Below are 15,355 nucleotides of genomic sequence, written 5' to 3' on the forward strand. Positions count from 1 at the left end.
CTGTGATGTTGAAGCCAAAAGAAAGGGAGAGAAGCGAAGCTCTGACTACGACTAAACATAAACAGCCCGGGGCTGGAAAGCAGTTCACCTCCAGGTCTTTGAGAGGAGCGAGGAGGACAACGCACGGCGGATTGTTTGGGTCCACCTGGACTTTGCCCAGGTCAAATAGTAGTCCCGCCGACTACCACACCGATGTCATCTTTCTTTCTGACATCTCCCTAAATAAGATTGCAAATGACCACACACACGAATCCTCGGAGGGTTTCAAGACCAACGTGGCTCCCCTGGCCTGGGTCTGCTCATCGGGGCTCCCTCCCCGCAGCCGGCGTCCCCCGCCCGGTTTCGGGGAGGAGGGGACAGCGGCCGTGTCCACCGCCCGGGGGCCTGCGGGAGAGGGGGCCCACGGAGGCCGGGGCTGCTGCCGTCCTGCTCCGTTCCTGCGGCAGAGCCAGGCAGGGCACCTCCAAGGCGGCTGCCCCGCACGGAGGCCGGGATAACTAAGGCAGAGCGCCTGGGAGAGGTGGCCGTGCCGTACGACCGGGTGGGTGAACACCCAGCTCCAAGGACTCTTTCTGGGTGGTATCCAAAGACAGCGAGGGGAAAACTGATCTTCCTGCCTCCCTAAACGCGTTGCTTTCCCCCCAACACGCACACACACAAGCCCAAATTTCCACTATGAACCTTCACAATAGTGACTTTTGTGGTTCGAGCAGAGAAACCGAAGTCCTGCTGGGTTTAGGTCTGTAACTTAACACACGTTAGTTGCGTCAGTTCGCAATTATAGCATCAAAGTGGCTGTTGCAAAATGTCTTAGATGCAAAATACTTCGGATTAATGCCTCCCCCCTCCTCTCCTTCCCTGTACTGAAACTTCTCGGTGTTACTCCAACTTTTGCCTGTGAAACAGCTTCGCTACCACTGTCCAGATAAAATGAAAAAGCCACTGAAGGCTCCGGGTCTCGGAGTGGCACGCTACGGACGCTCAAGGGAGCGAGCGGGAAGCCCACGGAAATTGTTTTTAACGGCAGGTAATACCGTGGGAAAACCGGATGACCTGGTCTGCATGGAAACGTGCTAAAGTGCCCTTTTTTCTTTCTCTTTCCCCCCTTTTTAATTTTTTTTCCCCTCAGCAAAACAAGAAAGAGGTTTTGAAAATATAAAGTGTTGGATTTGACATCTACTCCAGTGCTTGAACATTTATTAATTCTGCCGTGGTGGGAAAGGGAAAAAAAGTGCAATTAGGCAGGAGCAGGTGAAAGATTCCAGACGATGAAATACAACAGGCTAAACGGGATAATGTATTCACCATTAAAGAACTGACATTTACTACCAAAAGGAGACCCGTTACTTTTGAATATGAAAAGGAGCAGATATTAAGCTACATAAATTACCTTCTTCACATGACTTGAATCTCGTTTTAAATACTTTTTTTTTTAATAACCAACACATCGGTGTTTCAGAGGAAAAGCCATACCTGCTACAGTACCATCAAGTAAATGATGCGCCTTTAGCACGCTCTGAAGTAATGGTCCCCAAAGCAATCGATCACAGTAAAAAGTGTGGAAAGGGGCTTTCAAATCAGTGAAGCCAAAAGGGTCTTTTAAACGTGTTTTGCGTGTCATGAGATCAGGATGGGTAATTCATCTCACAAACGCACCACACACACGTCTTTCCCGTACAAATTCCACACCTTAAAATAGATTTCAGCGTGATCCTTTTAGCTCATCTATTATTAACGCTAATGAAGTTTGAGAGGTATGGGCTACAAAGCGAATGGAGAGTACTGGGCTGTATTTCGAATATCTGAAGTATTGGTAAAATAAAATAAAATAAAATAAAATAAAGTAAAATAAAATAAAATAAAACAAAATAATACTGTGAAACAATGTATACTTATTTCATCCGTGTTTAAAGTGCGAAAATAAAATCTTCCTTCTTCAAATATAAGAGACAATTTAAATTAAAAATTTAAACACAAATAACAGAGCTCTCACTCTCTGTTCCCTTTGAGTTCCTGTTAAAGTCTTATTCTGATTAGAACACAAACGTTATTTCACATAGTTAGGCAAAGCATATCAAATCTTCATAGCAGGACCGGCCAAACAGTTAAGGGAACATTAAGTTTGTTCTTTTTCTCCCCTCTCCCCCTTTTCTTTTTTTCTTTTGACACACCTGACATACCACGGAATCCACTCTGAAGTAGAGTAGGAACAAAATTATGCCCTCTCCGTCTCAAATGAGTTAAAGAGATAAAGTAAGGATCTGCTTTCAGTGTCACATCCCACATCACGTAAAGATTACCTGAAGGGGCGAGCTACAGACCCCGTTCAGAGAAACGTGCCCGTGTTTATAAACCGCAGAGCCAGCGGGCGCTTCATTTGCAGACAGAGGGAGGAAAGCCCATGGTGGCTGATTAATAAAAAGGAGCTTTGGAGGACTCGTCAAACCCTTGTCAACCGAAGGAATGCAATCTCTTCAGAAGCATTTGGTCAGGCAGGCAGCTGGCTGAAGGCAGGGTGGTGCTGCTGGGGCAGGGGCATCCCACTACACACACACACACACACACACAAACACACACACACACGCACACGCATTTTCCTCCTCGTCCCTGGGGCCTGGGGGGTAGAAGGCAGCTGGGCTGAGCTTGTGGCCGGGGCGTACAGGGAGCGAGCCGGCACACCGGCATGGAGCCGGCCCGCCGATACGAGCGGCAGCCTGGAGGGAATAGGAGGAGAGATCCCGACGGGAACGTGTGGAGAAAATAGTCCGGGGTGCTTACACACTTAAAAAAAAAAAAAAACAAAAAGAAAAAAAAAGAAAAAAGTAATAATAGTAAAAAATAATAAGAGAAATAACATTCGTGGGGAAAGCACGCGTGGCAGAGCGCGGGGTGCGCGCGTGAGTGGAAAGAGCTCCGGGGAAAGCATATACACATATATATATATATATATATATATATACCCATATACACACCCATATATATACATGTATATTGGTGAGGGCATGCACACGGTGCGTGTGCCTGGGGTGCTTGAGTGAGGGCGACCGCGCGCGTAAGGAGGCGGGTGTGTGGGCGAGAGAGCGAGGTGTAGGGCAGTGGGGCTCGGGCGGGGTCATCGCGCAAAATACGCGGGCGCTGGAGGATCCCCGCGGGTGCGCAGAGGCCCGAGCGAACGCGGAGATCTCCGCAGCGCTCAAGGCGTCCGCGTGTGCCGGCGAGTGTGTGTGGCCGGTCCCCGAGCGCTACAACTCCCGGAGCTGCTTCTGCGGGGATTTTTTCTTTTTTTTTTTTCTTTTTTTTTTTTTCCCTTTTTTTTTCCTCCTCATTCAGAGCCCGGGGTGTCTCCCGGTCCTCATTGGCCGGCTCAGCTCTGCGGGGCGGAGCTGAGCCGCCTGCAAAAGGAGGAAAAGAAAAAAAAAAAGAGGAAAAAAAAAAAAAAGGGAGACCGAGAGAGGAGAGGGAGGGAAAAAAAAAAGGAGAAAACTGTAAGTGCGTAAAAAAGTTCTCGCCGTGGTGACGGATGCTCAAAAGTTCAGGAGTTTTTCCGATGCTTCCCAAAGCAGCCTGCGACTGAAAAAGAGACTGAAAAAAAGCGAGAGGGAGAGAGAGAGGGAAACTTTGCACTGGGAGATCGGGAAGGTGGATTTTTTTCTTCTGCTGCTCGCTTAAAAAAGCCAACAAAACACATCCCTCTACTTTTGTCCCTCCTTTGCAGACAACTTGTTGCAGATCCCCGTGGAACAAGGAACTGGGAGCGTGGGAGCCTCTTTGCAAAGGTTTTATTTTCTTAATACTCTTTCTGCATTTGGAAGTTGCTTTCTCCGCTGCGATTACTTTTTTTTTTCCTCCGCCGTTTTCTTTTTTGAAACATTTCCCCCCTTTTTTGTCCCCCTCCTTTTTCCCCCTCTTTTTTGATTTTTTTTCCCCCCTCCGCGTGGAGCGCGGTAGCTCGCCGGTGGGCTTTCCTGGGCGAAGAAGAGGAGGCTTTCGGCGCTGCCGTCGTTATTCTTCCTCCCTTTTTCCGCGCTCCGCCGGGGGGGTGGGGGGGTGGGGGTTGCCCGGCCGCCCGGTCCAGCTCGGTCCGCGGAGCGGCGGAGGGGTGGAGGGGGAAGGGACGCGCTGTTTGGTCCGGCGGGGAGGGTGGGGGAAAGCTGACGGGAGGACATGCAGGCTCGCTACTCCGTGTCCAGTCCCAACTCCCTAGGAGTGGTGCCGTACCTCGGCGGAGAGCAGAGCTACTACCGCGCCGCTGCGGCGGCGGCCGGCGGGGGCTACACGGCCATGCCGGCCCCGATGAGCATGTACTCCCACCCGGCCCACGAGCAGTACCCGGCCGGCATGGCCCGAGCCTACGGGCCCTACACGCCACCTCCGCAGCCCAAGGATATGGTGAAGCCGCCCTACAGCTACATCGCCCTCATCACCATGGCCATCCAGAACGCTCCCGATAAGAAGATCACCTTGAACGGGATCTACCAGTTCATCATGGAGCGGTTCCCTTTCTACCGGGACAACAAGCAGGGCTGGCAGAACAGCATCCGCCACAACCTCTCCCTCAACGAGTGCTTCGTCAAGGTGCCCCGCGACGACAAGAAGCCCGGCAAGGGCAGCTACTGGACCCTCGACCCCGACTCCTACAACATGTTCGAGAACGGCAGCTTCCTCCGCCGCCGCCGCCGCTTCAAGAAGAAGGACGCCGTGAAGGACAAGGAAGAGAAGGACCGCCTGCACCTCAAGGACCATGCTCCGCCGCGCCCGCCGCCGCCCGCCGCCGCCGCCGAGCCCGAGGGCGGCCCCGCCGGGGGCAGCGCCGCGCCGCCGCCGCCCGTCCGCATCCAGGACATCAAGACGGAGAACGGCACGGCCTCGCCGCCGCAGGCCGTGTCCCCCCCCGGCGCCGCGCCGCCGCTCGGCGCCGTGCCCAAGATCGAGAGCCCCGACAGCAGCAGCAGCCTCTCCAGCGGCGGCAGCCCCCGCAGCACCCTCCCCTCCAGCCGCTCCCTCAGCCTGGAGGCCCCCGAGCCCCCGCCGCCCCCGCCGCCGCCCCCGCCGCCGCCCCACCACCACGGCCCGGGTTTCAGCGTGGACAACATCATGACCTCGCTGCGGGGCTCGCCGCAGGCCGCCGCCGAGCTGGGCGCTGGCCTCCTGGCCCCCGCCGCCGCGGCCCCGCGCACCGGCATCCCGCCCGCCCTGTCCCTCGGCGGATACTCGCCGGGACACAGCTCCGTCTACGGCTCGCCCTGCGGCCAGGCGGCCGCCGGAGCCGCCGCCGGCACCTACCACTGCAACATGCAGGCCATGAGCCTCTACGCGGCGGCGGGAGGCGCCGACCGGCCCGGACACCTGCCCGCCGCGGCCGCCAGCCCCGCCGAGGACCCGCTGCCCGAGTACGCGATGCCCTCGGGCGGCGGCGGCGGCGGCGGCGGGGCGGGGAGCGGCGGCGGCGGGGCGCTGGGGCACGGCGGGCTGGGCGGCGCGGCGGGCGGCCACCAGGAGGGGCACCACCCGCACCCGCACCAGGGCCGCCTGGCCTCCTGGTACCTCAACCAGGCGGCGGCGGCGGCGGCGGCGGCGGCGGCGGCGGCGGGGGAGCTGGGCCCGCTGGCGGGCGCGGCGGGATACGCGGGGCCGCAGCAGGGCTTCGCCGCCGGCCCGAGAGAGGTTTTCGAGGCGCCGCGGCTGGGGCTCAGCGCCTCGCCGGGCGGCGGAGGCGGCGGCGGCGGCGGAGGCAGCGGGGCAGGGGGCGGCGGCGGCGGCGGCGGGGCGGGGGGCGGCGGGAGCTGTCAGATGGCCTTCCCCGGCAGTCAGCCGCTCTACCGCACCTCCGGGGCCTTCGTCTACGACTGCGGCAAGTTCTGAGCTCGCCCCGTCGCGGGGACACCGCGGGAACTCCGCTCCTGTCCGCTCCGCTCCTCTCCGCTCCGCACCGCGCCACCGGCCCCCGCAGCGACCGCGGAGGGAAGCAAGCGCGTGGCGAAAAGCTTTTGTACAGAGACAGCCCCAAAGCATGTCTTGGTTTGTTAAAGGACAGTGTTACTCCAATAACACGTAAGTTTTTTTTTATTTTCCTAATTGCTTTGAGAAATACTTTTTTTTTTTCCCGCCCCCCACCCGGCGCTCTTCCCCGTCCCTTAAGATATTTGTCATGCCCCGTGATTAAAAGGGAGCGAAAAGTCCAGCGTAGAGTACCAGCTTCTTTCCCCCTCCCCTTCCTCTTCCAGAAGGACTTGTTTGAAAATGTAAATTGCGACATAGTAATTTATTTTTAATTTGTAGTTGGATGTTGCGGACCAAACGCCAGAAAGTGTTTCCCCCTTTCCTGAAAAGTGACGTTAAAATTGACTGAAACGCTGATTTTTTTTCACTATATATAAAAAAGGAAACTGTATTAATCTTATTCTATCAATATTTTTCCTTTTTTTTTGTTGAAAATATTCTGAAGGTATTGCATTGTTTGTTTATTAATAAATTACCATTCAGTTGGAATGATCCTTTACACGTCTGTATATTTTAATGCTTTCATTTAGAGAGAGAGAGAAAGAAAGAGAGGGAAAAGGGATTTCATAACTAACTTTGTCGCTGGAACAGCTTGTTCCCCTCCGCACAAATTCCAAAGACCATTTAGGAACTGCCAGGTCGAAAAATCCCTTTTCAGTCTCTTCTGCAATACGTTCCACTTAGTCAGCTCGCCTTATCCGCTAGGAAAAAAATATTTTCCCATGGCAGCTCTGAGTTGGCAAATAAACAAACACGTTTTCTTAGCAATTAATGGCAAGACCTGGAAACATCTGACCATACACAGGAGTATGGCGACATTACGTTGTTTTTAAATAATATGCCTATGTAAGGATCTATTAAGTGATAACTCCAAGGTAGAAGTGCATGCGCTAGATTCCAGACCATGTGTAACTGTATATGTCGAGCTATCGATCTCTCTGTGTGTGCTTCACACGTATTTATATCTAGGATTTACATATGTACCTATATTTAAAGAAGAAAAACGTATTTATTTATAGTTTAATATACGCACTGCATATTTTTTTTTAAACTCCAGTGTATAGCAGATGCCAAATAATCTGTAGTACGTGTATTCTCAAATATAATGCCAGCATATAAATCACCGCTTCTTAGAAATGAGAGCAAAGCGTGCAATCACATCAGTGAAGCCACTTCTGTAACACTTAATGTACTATTTTATTTCGGGGGGGGGGGGGGGTGTGGAGGGGGAAAGAGTAGTTGGGTTAAAGGGTACTTGAACGGTCTACCCTTACCCCTTTACTGCTCTGCATTACTCCCGTCCTTCAGGGACTTTATTAGTCTGTGTCTCAATTGCTCGGATTGAAATTATTTTAAAAATATTTTGTGTGGGTGAACTATTCTTATACAGTGGGTGCTGTTTTGGTTTGATTTTTCGCTGGGTTTTTTTTTTTGTTTGTTTGTTTGTTTGTTTTGTGGGGTTTTTTTTCTCCTCTTCTTACCTCCCTCAGTTTTTCTCAAATCGGAACAAAATATATATATCACCAGGGTAGCAAATGAGTGTTGTACAGACTGGCATCTTGTCATATCAAGAATCCTACCTTCTGGACCATTTACCATTAAGAACCTACGGTCAATGGGGATCATCTTCCCCTTTTGTAAGTAACCACCAAAATGCAATAAATCCATTCACTTTAAAGAATCAGCCTTGTCAGTCAGACTTGGAAATAAGTTTATTTGATTACAGATATTTTAAGGCCTAAAATTTGCTTTCAAGATAATACAGTTTCCTATCAGAATCTCTTATCTAAAGGCAACACTTAGCAGTAATTGCTGTTGCATTGTTAAGGATTACGCTGTAAATAAATACAAAGGTATTTACAGTTCAACCTTATTACCTCGCGTTTGAGCTGTGCTTCCCTTCCAAAACAATAGTCCAATGTTTAGAAAACACCTTAGCAGATGGAATGAATTGGAGGGAGCGTGTCATCTTTGAACGCGTTGCCTTAGAAGGCTTTTATTTAAGTATGGCATAGACTTTGCCTTTTGATGCTAGTACCTCTACAAAGATTACCGGCCTTATTTACATCTGTTTGTTTGCTAAGTTGTGTAAGAGAACCTCAAACGCTCCACTGCTCGCTTGTGGTAAAGCTGATGAGGAGGACGAGCGAAGTTGAGCACCTTCGCTCCGGGGACATATTTTAATTGCTGCTCTCCTTTTTTCAACAGCAAAGGGAAATAAAATGTTACCAATGCTCGGTCGGGCTCACTTTCTGCTCCCCATCGTCCCTCTCCCAGTACCAAGAGGGGGGCAGATAAACTGGAGGCTCCCGCCCACCGCCGCCGCCGCCGCCTTGGGAGCGGGACTGGCGGGCCAGAGGCACGGCGGGGCTCTCACTGCCTTACGCCCCCGCTCCCCTTCGCTGGAGAGGGGACCCTCGGCGGGGCAGCTCCCTCTGCCCTGGCAGATGGGTTTGCCAGAGGGTTGGCTGCATAATAAGACCATTCCTGCCCCCCGTCATGTACTTAAAATAAGTTTTAAACAAGGCAGAGGGTAGAGGCGATCGAGTCTGCTATTCGCCTGTTATTTTTGTTGCGATCAGGCGCCGGCTTTCCTGTAGTTTGGGTTTTCTCAGCGGTCTGCAGCGGTAGGGTGTTTGTGGCGAAAATAAGTAGGGGGGAAAGCGGTTGTCAGCCCGGCTTGTTTAATAACCCTTTGCATTGTCAGTGGTGCTGCTCGGCTGGGGAAGCTGGGGGGGCCGTGCGTGGCTTGAACGAGCGCCGTGTGTAATTACTGCTAATGCTCGGGGCGGTCCGCGGCCCTGTGCCGCAGGGCGGCCGCGCAACTTGCGCTACCCGTGGCCCTGGCTGCGAAAGGGGCGGGTGGAGTGCGCTCGGCGAGCCGGGAGGGAGGCTCGCAGTCAGGGAGGGGGCAAAGGGAAACTTCCCGCTCGGTCGCAGGTAGGTCGTGTCGGGATCTTCTGCCCCCGGAGGAGATCCCTTTCCTGAAGTGACGTGCGTGGTGGCGGCGGAGGTCACCTCCTGCTCCTCAGTGCGACGGGCCGGCTCACCGCACACGCGTACTTCTTCTTGAGTTTTAAAAACACTGTTTTATATATATTATTATCATAATCTTAATAATAATTTTTTTTCTTCCCTTCAGCACAGAAATTGATCACAACGAAAATAAGATTAGCGGTGCTGGCGGTCCCCGCGGTAGGCAGTGCAAAGTGCGGGCTTGGCCGAGGGAGGCGACCGCCGGGCGCGCAGTCGGGAACCGCGGGTCCCTGCGCGACATTGCAAGGACGGGGATCGGCACCTCCGGGCTCTGCCGTGCCGGAGCCGTCGGCGTGAGGCATTGAGGCTGCTGCTGGGGTCGGGAAAGGCCGAGCAGGCTCACTAGAAACCTTCCCGGGCTGGGGCAGCGCAACTGGGGGGCACGGAGTGGAGCGTCTGCCCGCGGGCCATTGTGAACTGCGGGCAGCGGGGCCAGCGTGGGGCAGGAACCCTTGTACCTCTTCCTGTCCTCCTCTTGCGTGCAGGAGGCAAACCCGAGCGTCCCTTCTGACCTGTGATTGTCTCCCAGCAGAACTGGGCCTTCCCTGAACGACAAAAGAGGTGCGGTCCGAATTTACGCAGCGGTGGGCGCGGGACATGGGCCCGGGCAGCAGCTGAGAGGTGTCCCCGTAAGGCCTCGACATCTGTGGTGGCAGCCCCTACAGCAAACGGGGACATTTGGCCCCAGCCATGACTGCGGAGAGGTCGTTTAGGCGCCAGGTTAGCACGGCGCTTTGTGGGTTTCTTTTTAGCTCAAACTGATTTATTATCCCCAAACTGTCGTTTTGCTTTTCGTCTGTGAGAAAACCAAACAAAACAAGTCTTTAAATTTTTTTTAATATAAATTTGAGGAACCATTCCATTTGCGTGGTGGTTCTAGTGGTTTCTCACTTGTACTTGCTCATCTCTCACTTAAGCTGTGGAAAATGTAGAGAGGAGGAATATTCTCTCCTTTCTAAGTTTCCTCCTTAGAATTTCTTCTTAAAGTAATTACAGTTCCTATTATGTTCTGCAAAGGTCATAATCAAAAATAGCAGAGAAGTGCATGCAAATAGCCGAGAGGACATGGATTAAAACCCCTACTCTACCTCCACAGGGCAGGTCAGTTGGAGAACGTGGTGGGGCTGTTGATGGAGACATTTAAGAGAGTGGTTCCAAATCGGCGTTTTATAGTATCTGGGGCTCCTTCTGGTAGCCAAGAAATTTGGGAAAGGTGTTTCGAAGTTAGAGGCTAGTTTCATAGTCGGGTTCAACTTCGTAAGACTATTGGTAACTCTGGGGCTGCAGCGTTTTGACCGGCTGCCTGTAGGCTGCTCTGACCTCCCCAAAAATGCGCCTCTGGAGCAGGACAGAGAGGACTAGCTTAGAGTTTCACCCTGTCCTCTGGAGTCTTGGCTTGGACGTTTCGGGCAAGTCGCGCACGGCGCCCGCAGAAGGCGGTGCGGGTTTTGAGAGTTTTGCGGATTTTGCGGGTTTTGCGGGAGGCAGAGCGGCGGTGCCGCTGCGCGGAAAGGAGCGGTGGTGCACGGTCGGGGGCTGCGCGCCTGCCCGCGCCCACGTAAAGGTGAGCGTGAGGTAGGAGTGCGCATTCCTTATTACGTCGTTCGGTTGCGTAGGCAAAAGCGTGTAGCGCCGAGGCGCGCACATGGCTTCCCCCGCACAGCACAGGACAGCTGCGGTGAGGCCCCTGCAAGCTCTCCCCCGTCCACTTTCTGAAATAAACCATTTCAACAGCGACGGCTAATTGAACATTAGTTTTCAATTAATTTCACTCGTGAAGTAATTTAAACTCCTCCGCGTAATCAGTCCGTTTTCTCCTGTCTCCCTGTGCTGGGATCGGGTGTGTTGGCTAAATTCAACCGCACTTCTTTGAGATGCGCTGATCTTCTGAATCGGATTTTTCGTTTTTGTTTTTTTTTGTTTTGTTTTGTTTTGTTTTGCTTTGGGGGGAGAGGAGGGGGAAGGGGGAGGGAGTTGGGTTGGGTTTTAGAGTTTGTTTTTTTTTTGGTGGATTTTGGTGGGGTTTTTTTTGGCCAGGAGGCAGGTGAGGAGCAAAGTGGTGGGCGCTGTTAGGGCGTCCGAGGCTGAGTTGTAGCTGCGCGAGGGCGCAGTTAACGCGCAGCCGGGGTAGCGCGCAGGGCCAGCTCAGGTTTACGCGGTAGGCTGCGCAAGAGGCTGGCGTGCCCGAAGTGTGGTGTAAGAGAGCTGCTCGGAGCTCCCCGGGGACGCACGCTGGTTTCGATCCGGTATCTCGGTCACAAGCTCACGGACTGGGAGCTCATGGACCAGTCATCGTCCCGGCACAGGTTTCCCCCCCACCTTTTTTCCCCCCTTTTCCCTTCTGCCTGGCCTCCCCGGCGTCTTGTCTGTTGTGAATCCGCCCCAAAGGTGGTGCGGTGCCACGGTGAACGTAGCCCTCCTGGTTTAATTACGCTGGGGCTCATAAAGCCATTCGCTTCTTTCCAAAGTAATAAACAAACGTCGCGTTAGGTCAAGATTGATGGTGTCCATGCAATAAAAACGGGCCAGGTCAGGAAGGAATAAAATTCAATCAGAGCTCGCGGAATCATTTTTCAGGGGACAGAAAGACAGAAAAGGAGACGGAGGTCAAGGGAGACGATGTCGCCATTCACAACACACCAGCCGGGAGGGAGGAGGGCGAGGGTTAACGAGCGATTGTTTTTTATCAAGCGGAGCCTAATTGAACGAAACAATAGCCGCATGGAGCGGGGGGAGAGGGCCGGCTCCTTACCCGGTAGTTGCGGGGCTGGGCGGCAGCCCCGTACTCTGGTGGAGGCACCGGGAACCCCTTGCAGCATTGCTGCACCCCCCGTTTCCCCTTAAAATTGTACACACGCGCCTGGGGCAGCGGGCAGGCCTTGTCCTAGGCCGGGGATGGCGGTGCAGGTAGCGGTAGCAAAGGATCGGTTGCCCGGGGGACGACCCTGGGAGCCCCCCTCATTTCCTAACGAGGCTGCTTGGACGGCCAGAAGAGTAAGCCCCAGATCTCCCGAGGGTAACTCCGGCTGGGCCGGCCGGACAGGGAGAACTCGGTGCCACTTGGAACTAGTGTACTAGTTCCACTACCTCGAGTGTACTGCGGTGTAACGCTGCTGGAGCTCAGCAATTTGACAAGCTGCTGTGAGGTGCTGCTCGCCGGACCCCCGACGGCCGGGGGGTGTCGGGCTCGGAGGAACAGACCCGTCGGAGGGTCACGGTGTTCAGGGAAGAGACAGCAGCACAACACCGCGGGATAGGCCCTTTCAAGAAGGGGCAGTTTTTTTCGTCCCACCAGTATTTTTTGCTGTGCGGGCCTGGGAAGCAGCCGGCAAAGGCTCCCTCCCTCCGATCAGCAGGCAGGGTCTTTGGGGGATGGGGAGGATTTCTCCCTTGTCCCCCCCCGCCTCCCCCAAGCCAACGCATCTGCTGCACACACCTCTGCGACCTTCTAGGCCCATAACTTGCGCTTTGCTTAGTATGCGTGTGCCACAAAATAATAGCTGTTAGAAAGCACTGGGATGGAGAGCGAGGGGAAGGCAGCCCGACCCACCGATGGGAGCTCACAAGTTCCCCAGCTGAGTGTTCGGCAATTTTTTTTTTTTTTTTTTTTTGCCCCCTAAACAAACACAGCTTGAAACGACTTGGGTGGGCAGGAGGGAACAATTTGTGAGCCAGAGAGCAAGTGAGCTGGGCAGGCAGCCGGCCCACAACTTACCTGCTGGAGACTTTCACCTGACCTTTAGGTGTCAGGGGGCTAGGCTGTGCCGTGTATCACCCCACGTTCAGGTCAGCTGATTTCGATTGCGTTCAGCGGAATTAAAACAACACCAGTGAAAACACCAAACTGGAATCCTCCCTCCTTTCCAGCCCCCATCACCTCTGGGGAGAATCCAGGAAAACCAACACATTTAGAACCATTAACTCTTAAAATAGCTGAATTTCCTCCAGTAGAAAAAACGCAAATTATTATACTCATGAGTTCAGGATATTTATATATTATATGAATCGATGAACAAACAGGTCGTATCACTACAACCATCATTCCTCGGAAGGCAAGTGCTTGGATCAGAAAAAAAATTCCTTAAACGTTTTTCCCAAAACAGGAATTTATTCCTGGAATTTATTTACTTGCCAGGACATTTAAGCAGCCGAGTTTATTTTTTTCCTTTCTTCTTTTCTTAAATAAATATTTAAAATAAGGAAAAAAAAGGAATATTTTTTCCATTGAACGATAACGCAAAAGCACAGACAATATCGTCCGCAGCAGAATTGTTTAAACAATGTCGGTGCTTTCAAAATTCCGCAGTATAAATACATTCCCAGCGCCGTTTTCATGCGAGTTTCGAGTGGAACTCTATTTTCTGTTTGCGTTCTCTATGTGAATTTCCCCGGTCCGATTGTAAGTAGCTAGAGCCGTAAGCTGGCGGAGGACACGTCGCCCTGCCAGCCCCGCGGCCCCGGCCCGGGCATGCCGGACTGCCCGCGGCGTGGGACGGGGCCAGGGCCGGGTGCTCGCACACACGTCGCCCCTGCCAGCGAGGAGCTGCTCGCCGTTTTCCCCAAGCGAGAATTTATTAAAAGTGCCGGCGGCCAGCGCTTCCAGCCTCGCCTCTCGAGGATGGGATGGATTAAAAACCGAATAACGAATTGCAGAAAAATTACGACTTTCTACCGACGCCATTTCCCACCCCCCCAAGGGCTCCGCCGGGGGGGGTGGGACGGTGATGGAGCGCGGAATGCACCGGTGCGAGCTCATTAGCAAAGCAAAGGTTGCAATTAGCGTCTGCTGCTGAGAAGCGACCTCTCCCTCGCCCGCGTCTCCTTAGCCCCCATCACCAAATAATTGCAAAGTATCTGTTGATGTTTTTCTTCCACCCGTCAAAACGTTGGAGCCCTGCCTGCTCCAGGGCTCCGTCCTGGTTTTGTTGTGTCTGGAGACAATGCTCCGCCAGCGAACCATCAGAGGTGAAGGGGGGTCACAAGGGGAGGCAGGAGCGCGGCCCTGCGAGCCGGCGGGGGCCTCCCCTCGCCGCCCACCCCTGCAAACCTGCCACCCACAGCCGGGAGGGGCGGCGACCCCCGCCCGGTGCCCCTCTCCCTGCGCTGCTCCGGGCCAGCCCCGAGCACGCCTTCCCGGCCGGGCGAGTAGCGGGAAGAGGATGTGACCCTCATGTCCGCCCTGGGGGGACGTGGCTGCTTTATGTGCAAGGCGTCGGGGGGAGGTGGTGGCGGCGGCAGACTCTTCCCTTCTCTCAATTTACACCTAAATTTTATTTTTCTAAATACCCTTGCAGCGCACGATGAGTCTCCGAGAGCGACCGGAGCCGGCCGCAGAGCCTCTTCCCACCGCTACCCTAAGCCGGCGTGTTCGTGCCCGAGGAGCGGGGCAGCGTTGCCTTCAGCCCCCGTTTGCTTTTACCCTTCGGGCTTGCGCTCCAAGCTTCGAGGTGTATTTTTAGATGGCGCTGGCGGTTTTGCTCGGCGACCCCGAGGAAAACCCCGTCGCTTTGTCTCGCCGGTCTTCCGTACCGGGGCCGGGGAGGAGGGCGGCGGGCGGGCCGGCTGTGTCGCCGGCGGGCTCTGGGACTGAGCAGTGCCGACCCCCGGCCCGCTGGCAGAAGTGGCAAGGGCTTGCGCTCCCGAGGGGCCACCCCACCTCAGGCCGCGGCCACGCTCCTTGCTGTCCGCAAGCCCATGAGTGGCCATTGGCCCCTGAAAGGCCTCAAGAGAAGGAAGGAATAAAAAAGGATTTTAGAAGGGGCTCTCGTGGTACTTTTACCATTGTCAAGACAGGTTCTGGGGGAGGCGAGGGGCTGAGTTATGGCTAACAGACGTGGGGCGGCGGCGCTGACAGGCGGCGGGCGCGGGGGAGCGAGCCCGGCCGTCGCTGCTCGTAATTCCTGGCGCTGCCGGGCAAGGAGCCGCAGGCAGGGCCAGGCCTACCTTCCCCAGCGGGCCCCGGCCTCTGCAGCCCGCTGGGCTGGAACTGGACCCTCTCTCTTGTCCCTGCCCGCCCGAGTCCCCTCTTCCTGACGGAGCTCACTCCCGGGCAGTCCCCACCACCCAGCGCTGCCATTGCTATCCCGCTTCTCCCCGCAGCAGTGGCGCAGGGTGAACTCTCCGCTTCCCACGACGCAGTGGAACAGGCTGCCCGGGCGGGGATTCCCAGCAGGGTCCCAAGCCCGTATTCCCGGCCCCGGCCAGTGCAGAGTGTCAATAGTCTGGCCCTGGACACCGACCGTCCTTTCTCCGCCGGTGCCACAGAGGTTCCGGGAAATGTTAAACCCACCTTGTCGTTTGCTTTGTTGGGCGCCGCTGC

General features: G+C 54.5%; 1 protein-coding gene across 1 annotated transcript; it reads left to right on the forward strand.

Annotated features, from left to right (window-relative positions):
- Positions 1–4,164: 4,164 nt before the first annotated feature.
- On the forward strand, positions 4,165–6,404 carry FOXC1 (forkhead box C1). The gene has a single exon (XM_062499376.1). It carries the CDS (start codon positions 4,165–4,167, stop codon positions 5,860–5,862), a length of 1,698 nt encoding a protein of 565 aa, XP_062355360.1. The 3' UTR covers positions 5,863–6,404.
- Positions 6,405–15,355: the final 8,951 nt, after the last annotated feature.

The sequence above is a fragment of the Cinclus cinclus genome, chromosome 1, assembly GCF_963662255.1.
Source record: "Cinclus cinclus chromosome 1, bCinCin1.1, whole genome shotgun sequence".
NCBI lineage: Eukaryota > Metazoa > Chordata > Aves > Passeriformes > Cinclidae > Cinclus > Cinclus cinclus.